Genomic DNA, 21989 nt, shown 5'->3' on the forward strand with positions numbered 1-21989 from the left:
ATAGTAGGGTCAGCGGTATACTTCACGCCAGCGGGCACACGTTATGGAGCGGAGAAGCCTTTCTGATAGTTTTTTAAAACGTAACGTTATTTGGGCAGATATATAACATTTGAAAACAGCAAAACCTTACCTATAGAGGCTGCAGTTCCGTTAACGTGTACCTATCACAGCGGTGTGAAAGTCGTACCCCCTCTAGCGCCGCCCTCGGCCTCAGCGCGGGGCTTCGGAAGGTGCACTGGCGCTCTCTCTTTTATTTGTTAGCAGTTTCGTCCGCCTCTTAGGAAAAGTAAAAACTGTTAACCTGAGCGACTTGATGCCCGATGGGAGATGCTGCTGCGTTTGTGAGTCAGTTCTTGGCGAAGCGCGGCACACCCGCAGCGCGGCGGCGGGGTGCTGGCGCCGAGGGCTGGTCCGCTCTTCCCGGAAAGCAAAACCTCCAGCGGTGAGCCCGAGCGTGAACAGGTTCGGAACCGTGGCCGTCTGGAGAGGAGGTGGTTCAGAGTGCTCCAGGGGTGGGAGATGAGACAACGCTGTCGTTCAGCTGTAGCCTGTGTTAATTAAGCGGTGGTTTCAGTTCTCGGTGGTAGGTGTGGTGCCAAATCTGTAGGACCGTGTTTATTGCATAGCTTTGCTGTAAAGGAGTCCGACTGAATGAACCTGAAGAGGTAATTGAGCAGAGTACCCAGAAGGGGCCTGGCTGGCCGTGGCCCGGCTCGGGGGAGAGGCAGTGGAGGCAGTCCCCTAGCTCCTTACGGAAAACGCTCTTTGCCATGGATTTTCAGGGAAATAAACACACCGTTCATTTTGACACAGTGACTCTTACAGAACATCTGGGAGAGATGCGCTCACATAATAGTCTTGGGTTCTCGGGGGTCTTGGTTTGGTTTGGGTTTCTTTCTCTGCTCTCTCCTTTCCTTCTATAGCATTTAACAGCAGCCATTCATCACTTCTTCTCAACAACAGCAAACTTTTGTTATACTTAAGATTGTAACAACACACAACCAATCTTTTCTGTCTGTCTTAACCATCGAACATCACCCTGCTTGTCTTCTGAAAGGTTAAGAACCGTGTGAAGCACGTGCCTCGAGATTTTCATTCTTCGTCAGTGCGAGTACTGGCCCGTGTAAGGGCAGTAAACACAAGGTAACTTAAGAATTAAACTTTTGGAAGCGTACGATGGGCAGAACTGCACACTGCATTGCAGAGCACTGAATAACAAATCCCTAAATGAATGAGTCTATACCAAAATGCTGGATTAAAAAAAAAAAAAAAAAAAAGGAAGTACACCGTATATTATGGGATTTAAAATTCAGAATGGCAATTGGAGCTGTAAAATAGGAAGCAATGTGCCCTGGAAAAAGCAGGGGAGGAGGCACCAGATAATGGTTTCTGTTGGAAGCTGGAGGCTTGCGTGTCACCTTCTAAACGGTACGTTATCCAGAACTCTTGAGCAGCAGGATTAGGCAGAAAGAAACTGCCAAGTCAAAGCAACGTTAGAACATGAAAGTTCTCGTCTTGATGTTCAAATGGTTGGATTAGTCATCTATTGTGTGGCTTGTTTTTCTACAGAAGTAACTGATAGAAGTCAAGGCTTAGCATTTTCAGAGCTGGGCGATCAGGGTGAAGAGACGAGTCAGTAAGAAGAGCCTAGCAACGAGGAGTGGAGCGGAGGGGCTTCATTGCACGGAGAGCAATGAGAGACGGGTGGCGGTAGCGGGGTGCCAGAGTAAAAGAAAGGCAAGCCAGGAAGGATCCAGGCTTTCTGTAGAACTGGGCACATACCTGAACTTCAAAATTCTGATGTTTTCTCACAGTCATTTGGACTAGAAGGTTACACCACGAGGTTTGTGAATTATTTTTTTTTCCCAACATGCTTTTTTTTTCTGTATACTTCTAGCTTTTGACACTATTTTCTCAGTAGCCTTGTAGCACTGCAAAATTACCATGAATTCTATTCTGCTGTGTGCAAGAGAGTATTTGCAGCATTTTTTAAGAGCTCAGGTGAATCTGGAAAAGGTGCTTTAGTTGGCAGGTATAGTTAGCGATTGGGCCTTACCTGCTTCCTCTAGATGGATGATTGTCTTGATCATTGCATTATCAAATGCTTCTTGTACATAAGTAACATAAAATACTTCATTTATTATTATTATTATTATTATTATTATTATTATTATTATTATTATTATTATTATTATTATACTAGAGCCTATTATTCATGCTGTACCAGAGCCTGAGCTTAGAGACAGATCTTGATTTAAAGAAAAAGCAAGTTATGCCAGATCTTAGGGGACAGGCAGAATGAAATAAATAGCATTGTAAGATTTGTGTATGTTCAACCGAGGACACCATTCGTCCGCAGTCTAGTATTACTTCTAGACCACAACTGCATCATTTTATTTCCAAAACTTCAACACATAGTTACAAAAGCTAAAATGCTTCCCAGTCCAAAAAAAGTTGCTTGTGCTTCAGTAGTCCACCCTTCCGTGTTCTTTCTTCTGTAAAGGCACTGGGGGAAAAAAAAAGCCACTAATTCCATTGCTTGGTTTCATTTTCTCTGACGCAGGTATTTAAAGTCAGTGGGATTTAAAATTCATTATTTTATTTCTGATAACCAGGGTGCTTCCTTAATTTCTGTCACTTTTGAGTGGAATTAAGTGAAATATGTCATTTGTGCAATTACAGACACGCTACCTTTGGCACGGGGCTAGTGGATGTCTTGGGTGTGCTTCTTAGAGCAGCCTGACACGCAGAGGAACGCCCATCACCATATGTTGCAGATGCGTTGTGTTTCTCCTGCCTATTTCGTCACATAAGAAAAGTATTGTTTGTTGTGCGTGTAGCATGGGCTGACGTTGCTCCTGAGTCCTCGCATGTCAGGAAGGGGATCTCTCTTGCAAGGTGGTGTCTTCTGTAACATTTCTGAGCCTCGCGCTGCACTGGTGGTGATAGCGCTTCCAGTGACGGTGAGAAAAGGTGGTTTCACCCTCAGATTACTCAAACGCGAACCCCACTGCTGCTTAAATAGGAGCGCTGTGTGTCGTTCTGGTTGGGAGCATCCGGAACCTAAATGAAATCTGTGGTGAAGATCCATGCTTGGAAGAATAAAGGAACGTACTACCTAGAAATAACACTCAGGGACAAGTTCCTTTCATTCATCCATCCGTTATTATGGATAGCGGTATGGTGAACTTCTGCTAACTTCTAGTCATTGTGGCTTAATATAGACTATGGTTAAATCATATATATATATAAAATGATGATAACTATATATAATATAGATATAAAGCAAATAAGACGTTAAACATAGTACAGAAATATAGAAAAAGGTAAACATGTGAGACCATCCTGTTCAATTTGAGTTAGAAATCCTCCTTCTGGGCAGTTGGCTTGCCAGAAGGAAGTGAATTTTCTCACTCCTATATGAAATCGACGTTTTCCAGGGAACAATTGGACAGTCCCACAATTTGTCAGGAATTCCACCAAAACCCGGTGTCTTACCCTCAGTGGCAAACTATAGTGTTTGGGAAAATTGGAGTTATTTATTGGTTGTAATTATTTTTATAGGACCTACCAAAAAACACTAAGTACGTGGAGAATCTGGTTATGATCTCACACGTAGATTAGAAATGATTGTTTGTAGAAATATTTTAGTAGTGAAGCTACTCCAGTATAAAGCTGGTATAGCTGGGAAAGAAGCGAGGCTGTCTTGATTGGAACTGAATAAAATATAGCTCTTTATTAATCAATGCCGTTGTGTGTGCATATACTTGTTTTTTTTTTTTCAAGGAAAGATTTTAAACCATATGTTTTGAATAAAAAGGAAAATGATGATCTAAAAGGGATGGCAGTATCTCATGTTGACAGGTGCCTATCCCTGTACAGATATAGCAGACAGCAAAAAACATGATTCTTGGATTAACATTGTACAATAGTGTTCCAATTTTAACAGGGATTATCCTGAAGTTACTTACAGTTTTCAGATTCTCTGGGGAAAACAGCCAGAAAGTGGCGGATGACAGTTATCATGTTACATATTGCTGATTTTCTTGAGATCTGCATGGCCTTTTTTCTTTCTTTTCCATAATTAAAATGCAGTTGATGATTTCCACAGCTACAGTCTTTCTAGAGTTTTGGAAAAGACGGAGAGCTGTATTAACCTATGACTGGGACCTCATAGACTGGGAAGACGAAGAGGTAAGACTAAACACAAGTAAACCTGTAAATCTTACTGTCAGCATCATTTAAGTGTAAGTATCAGTACATACTCTATGTCAGTTACCTGAATTTGCCATCCAGTTCATATTTGCATGTATAGCGCCAGTTGCAGAATAAATAAGTATACTTGAGACTATACAAGGATACTTTGCCTTCTGCAACTAGCATTGTAATTCAAAATGTAATTCTACTTTTATTAAAAGTATCCTTTGAAAAATTGAGTGGAAACACCGCATGTACAGAGGACAGGAGCTGCTACTGGTGTCAGCACAGATGCCTTTCACTTCTATGGTTTCTTATACTGGAAGTTCCTAATCCTGCTTAACAAGAGGACCAGGACAAGCAAAGGGAGAGAAACTAGATTTTATATCCTTCGGAGAGGCATAACTTATCCTTTAACATTCTGCTGTCAGCATCAGCAATAATCAAATTCATTTATTACTTTACCTCATAAATCACTAGTGAACATAGCTGTAATTTACCTGTATTGGTGATTCAACTGCAGTCTAAGTCGATAGAGACTTTATCATTACTTGTTTTATAGCTTTCCCTAGATGCGTAGGTAGAAGCAGGTGGCTTTTAATAAATGGTTTCATATCACAAAAAGCACCATCGTAACTGGCATTAATTCATAGTTTTCTTATCAACTTCTGCAGAGAAACTAGTGTTTAAGTCAGTATTATGACCCATGATCCTTTGAAAGCCCTCACATAGCGGGGAAGGTTTTTATGGTTTATTTTCTTTGTTGGTCTCCGGCACTGTTTCCAAGGATTTTCAAAATAGCGAAACGTAGGGATATTGGAGTTGGAACATTATAAAAAAGAATTTGTGTCAATATAAACTTCCTACTTTATAGCACGCATACGTCTGATTTTTGATACAAGTAGAAATAAGTAGTACAACAAATGGAATCTATCCTTTCGTTCCAGGAAGAGCTGCGCCCCCAGTTTGAAGCGAAGTATTCCCAAGTGGAAAGAGTAAATCCCATCACAGGAAAACCTGAACCTTTCCAGCCTTTCCCTGACAAACTCAGCCGACTGATGGTGTCCGTCTCAGGAATATTCTTCATGGTAATGTTTAATAATATCGGAACTGTTGTAGCCTTTAATGTTATTCTGATGTAAACAGTAACGCAAGTCATGAGTGCATTCATTAAGGTTAGTGGATTTACATAATAAAGGCAAAAATTATTGTCTCAGCCTTACTGCTTGTTTGTGGATCTCTCTCTTTTAGAAGATGTATTGTAGTTATACTGTAATATAGTTACATTGTAAAAGAACAGTAAAGAAATAGTTTATTTCATCAATCTAGTTATTTGTTTTCTCTCAAAGTCTGCTCACCAAAACAAATGCCAATCTTTAAAACACTTGTTAATTTATTAATTCAGTGGAAGTCGTTTCAGAGTTGGTTTATGTTGTTCTAATATCTCTATTCATAAATACTTACCTGTAGATTTCACTGGTCCTCACTGCCGTGTTCGCAGTTGTGGTGTATCGTCTGGTAGCCATGGAGCAGTTTGCTTCTTTCAAGTGGTATTTCATCAAGAAGTACTGGCAGTTTGCGACATCTGGCACTGGAGTCTGTATCAATTTTATGATCATCATGTCACTCAACGTTGTAAGTCTTCTGTTCTTTTAAAGGAGGGATTAATTTAAAAGGGTAATTTTTACGAGGTTATTGACTTTACTGCATATCAGATACGTACGTGTTCTTGCTTATTCACATAGCAGTGCCCGAAGCTCATATTTCAGGGGGTTTTCCTCTTCTAATACTATGTTTGTTGATGTTTTTCTCTACTGCCTACTTAATTTGTCACCATACATCTTTGTTAATGTCACCGAGTCACAGTGGTACAGACTGCTGCTTTCTACATTTGCATTTTTGTTTTTTACAATACATCTCTCATCTAAACGGAACTACGTTATTTTCGTGGCTGAGAATTATTTTTTTTTTTTTATTGATAACTTTGAATTCTTCCCTTTCTTATTTAAAATGCAGCTGTGATATCAGTGTTGCCCAGCCCTAGAACCACTGCGATACGTAATTTCGGTTTAAGCTTTTCCTGTCATGTAACAGCACGGCTTTAATCATTTGCCGTGGTAGCACAATGTAAGTTGATATAAACTTTATTCCCTCAACTGCAATAAAATCTATCATTTTTCTATTCCTGTTTGGGCACAAACAGGTAAAAAGGAATAGTAGGAGAGCAAACAATGTGTTTTAATTCTGTTAAGGAGATTGTGCACTCACTGCGATAAGAAAGCAGTCTTCAAAACAGGCCGTCACTATTTCTGGTATTATATAGGATGATTCTAAGTCATAAGAAGCGCATTCAAGTCAACAAGCACACAAAAGCCATTGAAAATAACCTGCTATTAATAGTAAATACCCAAGGAAATATTTTTTCAGAGTTGGTAACTACCTTGGGCTAAGCGTCATTGAAAATAAAGACGGGCGACAACCAATATATAGACAGATAAGGAAGCTTTCACTAGGAGGCTGATGTCCTCACCAGTATGCACGTTCACGCAAAGGAAAATTGTGTTGCGTAAAGGAGGCTTTTGCCTACTTTTAGATGCCTACTTTTAGATCACGTAGGTTTGTTCCTGAAGTTAGAGGATAAGCATCTAACTACTCATTAAGAGACCCATTGATGTCTGAACGTTTCTCTTGTTCTATTGGTTCTTGATGTATCCTTAGTGTATATTTAGTGTATATACATACATACATTTACATGGATAAAGGCAATAGTAGTTCAATGAAGTCTTTATAGCAAACTCTACATCCACATGCAGCTAGGATATCGCCCTCCCTTCTCTGTCCAGATACCTCGATGCTGTAGGGCAACAGAACACCTACGCTTTCGATGCTTGTTTTCACTCTGGATTTGGCATCACAACAGGCAGGGTGTGCTATGCTTACACCATCTCTTATTTCTGTTGTAGGTATATGAAAAGGTTGCCTATCTCCTGACAGACTTAGGTATGTATGTCTTCACTAGCGGTTATGGTTCTTGCTATCTGTGGCATATAGCTTTATATTTCCTTAAAATAAGTGTTTGAAAACTTCATCTATGCATAGTATGGTTCTGGCATTTCCTTAAGCAAGTGAGAAATATCAGTGAAAGACATCATATGATTATTTCACTAAGGAAATAATAGAAAAGAAAGGAATTTATTCTGATACTTTTACTTTTTTATGTTTTGTAGTATAAATTGAAAAAACTAATTTTATAATGGAACAAAAGTCAAAACCTGTTCTTTCTTAGAATTCTACAAATTTTTTTTCCATTTTTCCCAAGTGCTTTGGGTTCTTTTTTTTTTTACAAATTTTTATTTTGAACTTTCATGTGAAAAAAAAAACAACTAGGTCAAGATAAAGCTAGGTCATAAATTTTAAAGTAGCTCTAATTCTGTCACATTAAAAATGTATACTGAAGCCTCTAGTCACGATTGAGTCATAGAGGTAAAGCTTTCTAGCTTATACAAAACAAGAAAGCAAGGACAGCATTTAAGATCTCCTACTATGTGACTATGCTACCTTTTAGTGTTTCTTCTTACATGCTCTCTTTTAGCCCGTGTCAAAATATGCAGTTGATCTTGTCATATTTTAAAATTTAACAGCTCCCTCTTCTGGCTAAAGTATTGAAGAGCATGCATTAAACAAGATGCTCAAACTTTATAGCGTTTCGGATTAACAGGCAGTTGAACGGGTTAGAAAGATTAGGAATGTATAGTCAATTTATTCAGATTATTAAAATATTTTGAAATATTTTTTCAGGTCCCACTGATTTGTAGTCCTGCTTAACTTTTAAGGTATATCATATTGTGACAGACCAGAGAATGGGAAATAAAATGATTTCATTTAAGTATACAAGCTGATTTTTCCCAAAATATATGAAAGAATAAAAAAAAAAAAAAAAAAAAGGCTTCTTGAATTTCTTGAATTAAGCATGACGGTGCATCAGGTGTTTGAGCTTGGGAGCTCACTCCACTTTTTGTGATGTCAAAGAAAAGGAGGACATCTTAACTTCTGAGGAACAAGTGTCCATGTGTAGAGCTGCTGTCCTGTACATTTTCATCCTAATTTAGTCATCATGTTAAGACTTCACAAGCACTATGACAGGGAAGTCTTGAGGACGAAGTAGTGGTCTTACAGAAGTATTTAGACGGTGAGAAGCCAACTGGCTGCTGGTTGATTGGTGTGTGAGCAAAGTTAGGCATAACTCGATTTCGTTTTTGTTTATGTAATGTATATTGTGTCTTTCCGCAGAGCACCCTCGAACTGAATCTGAATGGGAAAACAGCTTTGCCTTGAAAATGTTCCTCTTCCAGTTTGTCAACTTGAACAGCTCCATCTTTTACATTGCCTTTTTCCTTGGCAGGTAAGTTATCGTTGCTAACTGCTCTTGAAGGAAAACTTGCACAGAACTCGTAATCTTTGCTGATTTTATAGGTTTGAAGAAAATACCGTGATAGTTCGAACTGCAAGATTTAGATCAAGTCAGTTTCTGAGGGTAATCAATAACGCAAAATGAATGTTTTCAGCTGCACGTGAGGATTGGACCCTTGAAATCGTTGCTCATGAAACTAGACAGTAAAATAGCTACTTTTTAAGTGGGTCTATGTACGTGACTTTCCTACTAAATGAGAATTCGGAACCTTTGAAAATACAGCCACTTCCTCAATGGGGGTCTGCACTTAGCACTGCGCTAATAGGCTTTATTCATTTCTTCTTGTTTATTCCCCTTTGGTTACATTTCCCAGGATCCATTTCTATAAATAGTAAATAGTCTCTGGCAGGTCTTACACAAGAGGAGGAGGCAGAAATTCCAAATTGTCTTTAGCTCGGAGCATGAGATACTGGACAAGCCTAACCTCGCTTCATCTTCCCTTCACTTTCGCTATATTCTGACTTATCCTTCCTGCAGACCTTACAGAGTTTTTCAGAGTATAAAGTCGTATAGTATAATTTCAGTTCAAGATTGTTTGAAAGAAAAAACCCTCTCGTAAAGACTGTTGGTAATATTTGCTTGTTGCATCCAGTGATGCGTTTGCCATACAGTTCCTAAACTTCTTTGTATCTTGCTGTCTTCCGTCTCTAGTAGGAACAGGCTTGGGGATTTTCTCTCTCATATATATATATCTTTCACTGAAGTCATTAAGAGTTTTGATTCAGTTAGTTATACAAGAATCTGTTAAATATGTAAAAAGCGTTTGGTTATGATGGGTTTGGAAGTGATTTTTATGCTCGTGTGTCTGAGAGTGCGATCCGGTGCACACTTCATGCGGGCAAGCAGAATCCCTGCGCCGCAGTAAATTCCTATGTATTGCAGTGGCTTATCTTCTTAGGAGTGGATTAGAGAGTCTGGAGGTCTGACGTCTAAAAACTCCGAAGCTAGGAGTTTTATTCTGGACATAATAAAAGCTTGCAAAATGACCGTCCTTGTTTGCATTCCGAAACGACCGTATCCTGCAGACACCAGCTTTAAGCCCGTGTGATTTAACGTGTTTATGTGTCGTGACTTTGTTCAGTGGACGTTGTGAAACGACTGCTGATACAGGGTGTTCTCGGAATGTCCGTTGAGAAACAGAAATCTTGTTTTGCAGATTTGCAGGCCGCCCAGGAAAGTACAACAAGCTTTTTAACAGATGGAGACTGGAAGAGGTAAGCGATGCTATTTACTGTTCTGGTGAAATTTCTGTGAGTAAGAAGGAAATGGCTGAAGGACATGAATTATGTCCAGTTTGGAAGATTTATTATTCCATCTAAGTGCAGTGAAGAGCAGACTCTTATTTCTAGCAAAGGGTGGGAAACAGGAGATGTGTTTTTCCTTCTGCGTTCTCCACTGTGCTGAGTGACTGCATCACACCCCCAGTTCTTTCTGCCCCTCTCCTTGGGAAGAGCAAACCGTGATAGTCCCTTACCTCACAGGCGCTCCCAAGTCCTGCGTGATTGGAATCTCCTGGGCGTGTGAATTTTTTTGGACGGAGGACATAAATATAACACCATCAGCTTTTTTATCAGCTTCCTAAGTTTCCGCCAGTGTAAAAGTACTCAAAATAGTATTTTCAAAATTTAGCTTGAAAGCGTGTTAGAATTGCACCTCCCTTGATATCACTAGCGTACACGAGATACAGGTTTCTTCTGTTGAGCCTTGGTAGCCGCAGAGCACAATGCCATAACTTTGTATTCCGTGTTCTCAAAAAATACAATCCAGTTCTTCAAGAAGTAATATGTCTCAAGGTTGTTCAACTAAAGTCTGCGTTAATATTTCTGTTATTAATATATTTTTTTTAATATTTCTGTAGCTGGAGGTTAGTGATTTTCACCAAACATATTTGAATATTTTCCGTTCACCCTGTGAACAAATAAAAATAAAAGGAATTCTGTGATTTTAGCTACTGATCCTTTTCCATTTCATTTCAGTGTCATCCTAGTGGCTGCTTGATAGATCTGTGTTTGCAAATGGGAGTTATTATGGTTTTAAAACAAATGTGGAACAACTTCATGGAGCTGGGCTATCCGTAAGTTCAGATATTAAAATGTGTTTTACAAACTGTGATTACATGTTAGCGTGATTCAGTGCTAGGGAAAACTATTTTTGCGTTTGAGTGGAGGGCAGAATTTCGTCATTAAGTGAAATTCATTATCATCACTAATTGATGAAGACAGTGAACAGCTGAAATATTGATCTCTGGAAGTGTATGTTCACGAGCACATAAAATAGGGTTCTTCAGCATGCTCAAGTTTACATATTTCACGTTATCACTGAAAAACCTAATCATCAATGTTGATTTTCAACCTTCCCCGAAGGGTGAGGAGGACTTGCTACCAGTGCTTACGCAAGGCTTGTGTTCAGTACTACCGCTGAGACTTAAAAACACAGTTGTTAAATACGTAACTGGGTCTACGTTCTTCCCCTACGTGCTGTATGAAGCGTAGAGTATAAATAGTCCACTTTTGCCAAAATAACTATTTCGAGTACAACACATGTTTGCAGAATGTTTCCACTTTTTGCATCTCACGTGCTGTCAGTTTCTTCCCAAGGGAAGCATTAACTGCTGCTCTAAGACAGAGCTTCTCAGGGTATGTTAACCATCTAAATTGTTTATTGTGATTTCATTTTCCGTAGTACAAACAGAACTGTTCAGCTGCTAAAGAGAGCAATGGGCTAAGACTCTTACAGCTCTCTTGAAACTAGAAGACTATGTCTTCAGTAAAAGCGAAAGGTTGCTCATCAAATATTAATTTAATCGAAGTCTCAGCCCTGAAAATACGTCAGAAAGGGTTACGCTCAGAGGGTGCAATCATTCGGCAAGTGAGGGGCGGTGCACTGTATTGCTGTGAGACGTGAATTTCTGAAAAGAACATACCTACTGGAAGGATCAGGCTTCCTGTCTTCTCAGCCCGCCGGCATCTTCACTCTGTCGAGAATTTATTTTGGAACGTGTTTTTAGTCCTTTACAGAAAGCAGTGTTATGTTTTGACAAAACCATTGTTTACCACTAAGGCCTTTCAATAACAAGAGAGATCAAGAACTAAACGCTAAATTAGCTTGAGAAGAAATAGCAGTCTGTTAATAAAAATACTTACAAGAAAAACTGTTTCACATCTTCAGTCTCTTTTCAGTGATATCGAAACAAGTAATAGCCTTTAATTGCCACCTGTGTCAGTAGTGGATAATATTTTTCATTTGTATAACACTTTAATTTGTGTGACTGTTACCTACCTAATATTTATAACTACTTTGTGAAAGGACCTCTGCACGCCTTTAATAAAAAAATAGTCTTAAATATTTGCAGCTTTAGCAACACCTATTTAGAGACTGCTTCAGGAAAAAAATATTTCCTGCTTCAAGAAAAAATATTCTGAAGAGCATCTAGATCTTTATGTTTGCTCGAAGAATAGTGGACATATTCTACTATTCCAAATATTCTAGTATCATAGAGTTCTTACCGAGCTCTACTTATTTGGTTTGTCTCTTACAGGATTAAAAATAAAGCATTATTTACTTTTTTAATGTTCTCACGATGCATGTTTTTTTTTCCTGTTCTCTTTTTTATTTAGGCGTACGGGTAGATCCTACAAAAAAAGTCTGTGCAAGCAAATTCCATATTCTGAAAAGCTTCTGTGTACAATGCCTAACACGCTACATTAAATAGATAATCAAAATCATAATGCATAATTGAGAACTTGTGGAAGTTCTTTGAGTGATATCTTATATCATATTGTGAATATTTCCAGAAAATGCCTAAGTAACCATTCAGGTGCTATTCACAATAGGCCCACTTACTTCAAAACAATGCCAGCACGTATTGTAAATTACTGAGCAAGGACAGTCAATAATGCTCTGTTTATCTAATAAGTTTATTACAGAATTGGTGGTCCCGACGCAAAATGAAGAGAGGAGGGCAATTAATGGAGCATAAAATTTCTCTACCTCAGTGGGAAAAAGATTGGAATCTGCAGCCTATGAATCTCCATGGTTTAATGGACGAATACTTAGAGATGGGTGAGCAAATTCAGGGAGATGTCAGTTTTCTTAAGAAACTGGAACTATGTAGCACGTTAAAAGATCTTTTGCATTTCCGATTTCTAACCGTAGAAATACCTGTCTAGTTTTACAGTTTGGCTTTACCACCATCTTCGTTGCTGCCTTCCCGCTGGCGCCTCTCCTGGCGTTGCTCAACAATATCATTGAAATAAGGTTGGATGCATACAAGTTTGTCACTCAGTGGCGAAGACCTATGCCTGCAAGAGCAACAGATATAGGTGAGAGAACCTAATGACTGTCTCTTTGTGTTTCCTTCTTTAATGTAGCCTAACCCTTGAAATATTTCCTGCATCAAGAGTGAAATTGATAGTGTAACCTACAGATCTCCAGGACAACTCTCCTGTTAAGCAATAAAAGCGTACTCGGTTGCTTGCCTAAGAGGACTCCTCAAACTTGCTTTCCGTTTCCAATAAGGGATCATAATAGTTGGAATTTTGAAAACAGGCTAAATAGCATTTTAGGCTTCTCCTTTGTGGAACTCTAGGTCTAAAATGCTATCCAAAATCCACTGAATGTAAAAGTTAAATAAAAGGACTAAATTCACTTTTGGTTTAAAACTGAGTTAGATAAAAATAAGAAATCTCTTTCTAAAATCTCGTATTTGGCCTTTATAACCGAAGATTATGGTTATACCTTTGTTGCTTAGCTGTTTCTTCTCAGCAGGGTGTGCCCTGCTCTAAGACTTCATTCAGGTGGAGCCAGTGGTGGCAAGAATGTGGGGACACGGCTTAATCTTCACTTGCTTTTCTGACCGAGTGACTCTTTCTCAATAAGAAAGGAAAACTGTATGACTAATAGTGACTTTAATATCACGATGATTTTATATGACTTCATATAACCCTTAAAACCTAATGACACTGTTGTCATTTCCCTCCTTTCTAGGTATCTGGTACGGGATTCTGGAAGGAATTGGCGTTCTGGCTGTCATCACCAATGCCTTTGTTATTGCCATTACTTCCGATTACATTCCACGTTTTGTCTATGCGTACAAGTACGGTCCCTGTACAGATCAAGGATACCGACAAGAAAAGTAATTAAGATATCTTTGCATATACATGTATATTTCAGTGGAAGCACGCTTTTGCTACTGTCTTTCTGTGTTAACATACACCAGTAACATTTCACCTTTTACATCTGTGCAGACCTTCACGGATGTTAAGTACAAGTAACTCAGCCATTCCAGAGAGTTCCCAAACTAAGTCCACGGTTATAGAAATGGAAAATCATGTCTTTCCTTCTGGATGCAAATAATAAAGTTCAATATACATTGTAGCAGTTTTCAAGCTTTCTCTAGATAAGCTTTTCTTCTTTTCTGCAATAGTTCTGGACTGTCTTCTCCCACCACGCTCCCACACACAGATATACGCTCCCAAACCCTTTTTTATCCTATGCCTTGTTCACCGTCAACTCTCTCCGCCTGTTTCTCTTCAGAAGTGCTTGCAGGCAAGCTCCAGCAAGATTGGCCTCGGCACTCTGTAGCCTAGCTCCGTATACGGTGTGTCTTAGCCCCAGGGAAGGTATCCTGCCTGATCTTTGGAGCCGCCGGGCCGGGGCGGCCGCGCCTCCTCCACTCCTCCTCTCCTCTCTCCTCCTCTCCTCTCCTCTCCTCTCCTCTCCCTCTCCTCTCCTCTCCTCTCCTCTCCTCTCCCTCCTCCTCTCCTCTCCTCTCTCCTCTCCTCTCCTCTCCTCTCTCTCCTCTCCTCTCCTCTCTCTCTCTCTCTCTCTCTCCTCTCCTCTCCTCTCTCCTCTCCTCTCTCTCCTCTCCTCTCCTCTCCTCTCCTCTCCTCTCCCTCCCCGTATCAAACAATATGTGATAGCAGAATCTGTTTACATACAGGATCTATGCTATGTAACCACTTTATGAGGAAAGTCCTGACCCGATGTCTTTTCCTTTCAGATGCTTAAAAGGATATGTCAACAGCAGTTTATCAGTATTTGATTTGAGTGAACTTGGGATGGGATATTCAGGATACTGCCGGTAGGTTTTGATGCTCTCCCGTCTTGTAATATAGGCGTAGAAGTTAATACAGACATTAAGTTGAAAGTCAGTGTTTAAATTACTGGCAGAGTAGTTTCTTTTTTGCCTGTAAAAGCATTGGAGTTCAAGTTCGTTCAACGTGGAAGTCTCGGGTGCAAACACTGTGTGGTAGGACACGATACTGACACACTGGAAACCTGTGTTCTGAGTTTTTCCAAGACTCTCACAAGCTGTATCTTTCGCGCCTCTATGAATTATTTCATTTTGAAGTTTCCCCAGCTGCCAAGAAGAGTAAAAATTCTCATTTTGGTTTGGATAAGCTTTCTGAGGTCTGTTAGTTAAAATACCCGATGAAAATTTTTGTTGTGGCTCTAACCCAGGTCGAGGTCCCAAGCAGTTATGCAAGGTGAACACAAGAAATGCAATGCGGTATTTAATTTTGATGCCGAATTTCTTGTGTTCATCTTGTGGTTTCAGATTTAGTTTTACAGTGAGAGTTAGCTTGAATTGACTAAGAAGTTACAGAATCGTGTTACATTTATGCAGACTTTGTCTGGAGAATCTCAAATGCTTAGAAGCAAAGACAAGAACCAATTTAGAGTCAACACACTTGAACGTGGCACTCCAAGGTGTCAGCTTTGTAACAACAAAAGAAATGTTGGCTCTGAATTTTTGGAAGCAAAAAGTGCCATCTTTTAAGCAGCCCTATTTAATTGCCTGTATTGTGAACTACTCTTCTCCTTTGCTGTTTAATTCCTCCTGAAGTATGCTTTCACTTCAGCTTCTTTCCTACAGTCGTAATTCAGATCTGGGATAAGTCGTAAGCCAGATCTGGGATACACAAGAGAGCTCTTCGCCGTGTTCAGGTTTTTGAGCACAGCCTAACTTCCTGGGGTTTTCTTTGCTTTACAGGTACAGAGATTACAGAGCCCCACCGTGGAGTTCAACTCCGTATGAATTCACTTTGCAGTTCTGGCACGTCCTGGCAGCGCGACTGGCCTTCATCATAGTATTTGAGGTTAGTCATGGAAAGGAACGATTCTTTTCTACCTCTTCAAAGTCTGAGTTGATTTTTTTTGTTTGTTTTACAGTGGTCTCATAAATAAACTGTCAGTATCATCAACTGCTTGTTCATTACAGTCAAGAGAGAAAAAAAAAATCGCCCTCCCCAAACTGTTGTCAATCAGCAGCTTCAAACTGAATTGACAGTGCCTGCACAGATTTTAGAGTCCCTCCAAAATCACGTTTCCTTAACAGTCATCTTGTTAAATCATGGTGGTTCCCAACCAAATCTTTCATATTTTATTGTCAAAGAAGAAATGCAACTTATGTGTATAATGAGCACAGTTATTACAAGTTAAAAATGGGCGTCAGGAAAATGATACGTGATTGTAGCCTAATATAAAAGGAGAAATGTGTGTGCTAACTTTGAAAAACATATTTCGTACTGTCCAGGAATCTGGTTACTTACTTCGATTACAAGCTCTTTACAGAGACTGCTTGGAGGTAGCGTTTGCTGTGGTTATTCAAACTAGCATATCCTGCAGTCACACCTTCATTCAGGTCACCAGCTCTACCCTTGGTTTTACTGTTCAGAAGACTTCAGCATTTCCGCATTTCTGACAGACCACTCATTTACTCCTCTCTGTGTGTGTATATATTAAAAAAAAAAAAAAAAATGAAGGAGTTGCTTTTCAGTCATGAATTGAATCTCGGTTCCAGTTTTGCCACAGACTTTTAGGCCCTAAAATGCGGTCCTAGAAATGTGTATTTATGCATCTTTGAAGCAGTCATTTTTGTTCTTCTTTTCAGCACCTTGTTTTTGGAATAAAGTCTTTCATTGCCTACCTGATTCCAGACATGCCCAAAGACTTGTGCGACAGAATGAGGAGAGAAAAATACTTAGTCCAGGAAATGATGTATGAGGCTGAACTGGAGCATTTGCAGAGAGAAAGGAAAAAGAATGGGAAACAGTATCACCACGAATGGCCTTAGTCACTACCGTGCTGCAACAAAAACACTGTTTGGCAATTGAAGAGTGCAGTTACAAAATGAAGTCGGAGTCTGGCATCAGCGCGTGGCATTCGCGGTGTATATATGTTCTTGCTGGGCAGTACAGCTGCAGACTGTGGCGGGAACCGGAAAATGGATACTTCCGATGAAGAAAATGAAGAGCCGTACCTGTAACTGGTCTGCAGTGAGCACCAAGAAGAATTTGCACTCAGGAATGTGCTGACAGATTAAGAATTTGGACGCTCTGGTTTAAAAAAAGGCAATGAATTTTCATGCTGTCCGTGAAGGATACTAACAGCGTAACGAAAATAAAAAATTACCCGTGAACTCATACAGTAAGGGCATGACTAAAACCAACTTACACGATATCCACTACTTCTACAGCTTCTGATTGCTCAGCTCCATCTGTAATGCCTCTGAAGAAAAGAGCAATTGTTGCCTTTGTGGCCATAATTGGATATAAATGATCTTTCAGGCTTACTGTTTTGTCAGGTTTGTCCTCGTCTCTTGTTGAGATTGTGGATGTGGTCCTACCCTAAAAAGGGGGTCTATGGCTGCTTAATATATACTATGCAGTTTAAGATTTGCACATCAGTGTCGTTAATTTATCCTTCTAGTTGAAAACCAAAAATTCTAAATTCGAAGAGAAAACAGCAGCACTAAGGGAACGCGTCGCCTTGCCCGCGTTGCAGCTATGTTTGAAAATGACATGGCTGTGGAGTTGTCTTTGCACTTTGCTGTGCAGAAAGGCCACCTCCACACCCTTCCAGGATGAAAGAAGTGTCATTTTCGTGCTCTGATGTAGCATGCAGATGTCTCGCTGTGTTGCTGTTCCCTTTGGCCTCTCTGGGCGATGATTCCACGACTTCACAGAATGCTAACTTGAAATATGCTCATACAGTGCAAATGACTTCGTCCTGAATATACAATTAACTCTTTATAGTATGCAAGCTTACGCAGATATATATCAGACATACAGTATAACATTGTGACTTGCTTGTTCAGGGAAGGAGAAGCAGAGCACTTTTATAACAATGCTCTTCTTATTGTAATAGTAAACGTTCCAGTAATGTGCACTTCTTTTATTGGCCTAAATAAGTCAAAGCATGGGAGTTAGATACAGGCAGATACGTATACAGATTGTATATAAATGCACACACACACAGTGGTTACTTTTAGATTTTTTTTATTATTATTTGTATGCCTTCTTACAGTTCGAGGGGGGGGGCTTTTTGGATAAAGTCATTATAAAAGGTAGATGTTCATTTAAAGAATCAAATCTCAGTTTTTATGTGTATACAGCATACAGCAGTGTTGCTTATGTCACATTTTGGTGATGAAATTGTCTATTAGTAACATTTCGTAATGTGGGAAAAGACAATTTAAACAGTGAAAACAAGTGTGCAGGGTTCACTTGCAGAGAAGAGAGTGGAGAAACAGTTACAATCATTCTGTGTCTCTTACACAATTTTAAATAATGCTTCTCTATATTGGATGAGACAAATTTAAAAAACAAAGAGTCAACACAGTAACTATAAAGGCTGCAAATTTTAACTTTTTTTTTTTTAGGGATAAAACTGCAGCAAAATCACCGCTGACAGATACGAAAAGACCGGAATTTTTGCTACTTACCAATACCCTACTGAACCAAAAAGTGTGATTCCAGTATTCACTTGCATGTGTTAGCGCAATCATTGTAATTTATCATGCCATATAAAGTTAATTTTAAGAGTCAAGAGCCCGTCAAAGTGGATGAGTAGGATCTGTTGTATCCAGAGGGCCCAGCATCAGAGCTTAAGTTCTTTAGTCATTTCACCATATGCTTGAAATGTCTTGGTTACCCCCGGCTCTCTGTGACCAGACAAGGCAACTATGGCAGTATCGACAGTATTGCACAAAGGAGGAAAGAAATTGGAAGGTGTGGTCTAATCAGCTATTTTACCCATTAGTTCTGTGATAAAGGGCTGGTGGAACTCGGCTTCCCGTACTTTGGAAAGGCTGTTTTGTTCCTTCATATGCGGGGTTGTGCGTTAAGTTCCTCAGGAGCCCTTCTCGGAAATAATTAATGCACTCCGCTCAGTGCTTATAGAATCACACGGTTGGATTTAATCTATTGTCTCTCCCTTTCGTTCTCTTGATTATCAACCACCGTTTGCCAGCATTAACGGTGTGTCACAGCTTCTGTTTCGGAGCCACGTAGCGATAGTACTTCAAGTCTTCAGAAGGTCACAGCTGAGCTCTCTTTTTAATGTTTTCTCTATAAACAAAAGGCCTTGGCTGGCCCAAGGTGTAAAGATACAGGATAAAATTTGGCAAAAATCAGAAATATTGATTGATTATTTTATACTTTCCTGTTTCTGCTGTGGATATGAGCACATGTCGGTACATACTTTGGCAAATTCCAATTGGTCTTAGAAAACACACGGGAAAGAAAACCTTTTTTGTATTTGAGATTTAAATATGTCTATTATTAATGATTTTCAACACTGGTGTATAGGAGTATATCGAAGGCAAGTATGTAGATCTGACATTGTGCATTGTACGCACTGGAAAAGCACAAGAAGTTTTGGAGAAACACTGTGTGTGTTCCTTCACTTTTGGAGGACATCAGCAATGTCTAAAGGTTTTGCCACTATCTAGCCATCTGCTTAAGCTGAGAAAACTTTTTGCTAGACTTCGTTTAGTATGCTGTTTGCGTCGACTGCACGTTATTTTACTGAAGTATAAGGCACACACTGTCCTCAGGAATAATGTATTTTATGAATGGTGAATGATCTTTTCATATTGTAAATATTGTCTTTCCTAACAAATGACCCGTATGAATAGACTGTGCATGCAGGCTGCCTTTGTGAAATCTGACAAAGCTTTAGGACTTCAATTTGCGCAAAAACGCTTTAGATCGTTGCAGATCTAATCTATGACAACTTTGCACTATGCATGCGCCCTTAGACTGCATGAGCAACTAGATATTTTTAAATACAAAGGATTAGTCCAAAATGTCTTAATAATTCCTAACCAAATTCTGTGTCTTGATTCGGACAAAAGAAATTTCCATTTCAGAATTAGCAAAAAGTTCGCATACGTTATATGCATTTCATTTCTTATGACTTTTTTATTTTAAATTTGTGCCTAAGGTGTGAGATCTGAATTCTGGTGACTAAAAAAAAAGGGGAAAAAAAAAAAAAAAAAAAAGAGTTTGCTTTATTAGCCATCCTATTGAGAAGTTTCTTCGTAGAGCTGAGTCTGTCTTCGTAGAGAGGGATGCATTAAGAGCTCAGTACTCACAGAGGAGCGCTGACAGGGATGCCCGAAGATTGAGCACTGAAGATTGCTTTAATTCCATTTCCTTGCTGGAAATGCAGCACAGTGATCGAGCGTCCCAGTAGAGTACTAATCTTTGGAGACAAGGCAAATAACACGATGCCTATCTTTTTTTTTTTCCTATACCTTCTTGTGAAAGGATTTATAGAGAAAATTTAGGTGAACTTTGATGTTAATGTTGATGATGACAAGGCAAAAATTTCCATAGTGATGATGGATGGTTTTTTGTTAGATGTTTCTTTGGAAGTACATATCTTCATTATGACAAAACACACGTCGGCGGTTGCTATGCCCCTTTCCGACAGCAGTTTCTCTTAAATTGTTCTGAGGATCAGTTGGGCTCAATTGTGTCCTGTGGAAAGCTCAAAAGAAAAACGTCCAGAGGGCCCAGTGAAAATAGGTTAATAGGTACATACCGTAATGCATAAATTCATAACTCTCCTGAGGTTTCTTTCAGAAAAGGTTCTGCAGAAGGAAAAATATCTTGGGAAACACAGTGAGTGTTAATATGGGGAAAGGCATGAATTCTGGTGATATTTTATTCTTAATGTGCCATTAAGATGATCGGTCTAATGTAAGTAGTGCCCATCTGCCGTTTCCTTGCTGCACCTTCTTCCACTGCAGACTCCAAACAGAGACTCCAAAGAGAGAATTTCTGGAGCTGTGAGATCCAGTGGCATTACCTGCGAAGTCCTACGTGGCATCACGGGTCTTATTAATCTTTTGCATTATGCCACAGTTAGTTCAGGGGCAAATTAGCATATAGATACTTAGAAGCATCATATCATTTGGATAAACTGAAAATGATCTGTGTCCATAAAATGAAAAGAAACGGTTCGTACGTAAATAACTTACAAGTGTCACAAATTTTCATTAAAACTATTATGAACTAGAATTTTTTATATAGAGTGGGCAATGGCCATATCAATAAAACTCGTTTTATAGAAACAGCTAAATACAAAGGCAATAAACTTAATGGAAGATCAAACAGTCACATTTTTCTATTAAGTGTTACATAGGAGAAAAGGCACAGAGAGAAAAATAGTGGTATCAGCCATCGCGTACAATGCAGTAGTACTTCCCAAAGCATTTTTTTTTTTTTTTTTGGTAATCCTCATAAACTACTAATGCTGCTTATTTGGGGGTAAAGGTTGAAACAAATATACAGCCAGCCTTTCCTAATAGTGTTTATTTGGTGTCAAAGCTGACACCGGAAATCAAAGAGAATTCCCCATGTAGACAGACTTACTTGTGGGTTTGTTAGTTGCAATGCATACTTTGTCTGACTCAAACGGGTGCAGGGACACTTTTTGAAAGCGTTTAGTTGACTAAATTCCTGTGGCGGAAAATTTAGCATCTTTAGAAGATCCCTGAGTCTTTTTGTACTCACCCTCACGCTCGCCAAGCCCGTGTTCTCCTGCCCATTGCCAGGGCAACTCTGTAACTGCAGAATTTTTTGCAGGCTCCTTTTGCATGTCCCTAACTGAGAAGCCAAAGCACAAAATGCACAAATACTGGGGTTTCTGGTGCTTTTTACAAGTCGGTATGTGTTGGACGGAGAACTGTGAGGAAGCGCGGGGTGCACCCTACATGTGCCATTAGGCCAGCCGTTTCTGGATCTGTCCCTTCAGCCACTTTCCCACACACTACATTTTGCACTCCTGATGTCCCTCCCTACACGCACACGGGCATCCTAAATCCCCCCCCCCCCCCCCAACCCTAGCATCTTAAAATTTATATAATAGACTCCGATTGACAATTTTTGTCTAATGTTGCCATTTGTAACCTCATTTACCAGAAATTTGCATTGGCGTGATTTTGGCATAGTGGTGATAGCACAACGTTAACCACAAGAGCACAAAGTTCTAACGGCACAACAAGGAACTGAAGAGAACTCACTTCGTT

At 39.5% G+C, this 21989-nt stretch overlaps 1 protein-coding gene across 3 annotated transcripts in view; it reads left to right on the plus strand.

Moving 5' to 3' along the window:
• Positions 1–16786, plus strand: part of ANO3 (anoctamin 3) — a gene marked incomplete at its 5' end in the record, with an annotated part of 206838 nt that extends 190052 nt beyond the window's left edge. For all 3 annotated transcript variants that reach the window (XM_082485182.1, XM_082485183.1, XM_082485184.1), the window contains 13 exons: positions 4112–4194; positions 5145–5285; positions 5668–5832; positions 7161–7197; positions 8488–8599; positions 9825–9882; positions 10645–10742; positions 12585–12730; positions 12838–12990; positions 13655–13802; positions 14670–14750; positions 15663–15768; positions 16563–16786. In XM_082485182.1, the coding sequence (XP_082341308.1) occupies positions 4112–4194; positions 5145–5285; positions 5668–5832; positions 7161–7197; positions 8488–8599; positions 9825–9882; positions 10645–10742; positions 12585–12730; positions 12838–12990; positions 13655–13802; positions 14670–14750; positions 15663–15768; positions 16563–16745 (1511 nt within the window). In that variant the 3' untranslated portion in view covers positions 16746–16786. The remainder of the gene's footprint in view (positions 1–4111; positions 4195–5144; positions 5286–5667; positions 5833–7160; positions 7198–8487; positions 8600–9824; positions 9883–10644; positions 10743–12584; positions 12731–12837; positions 12991–13654; positions 13803–14669; positions 14751–15662; positions 15769–16562) is intronic.
• Between the last annotated feature and the right edge of the window lie 5203 nt (positions 16787–21989).

Source organism: Vanellus vanellus (genome assembly GCF_965231255.1).
Source record: "Vanellus vanellus genome assembly, chromosome: 6".
NCBI classification, from domain to species: Eukaryota; Metazoa; Chordata; class Aves; order Charadriiformes; family Charadriidae; genus Vanellus; species Vanellus vanellus.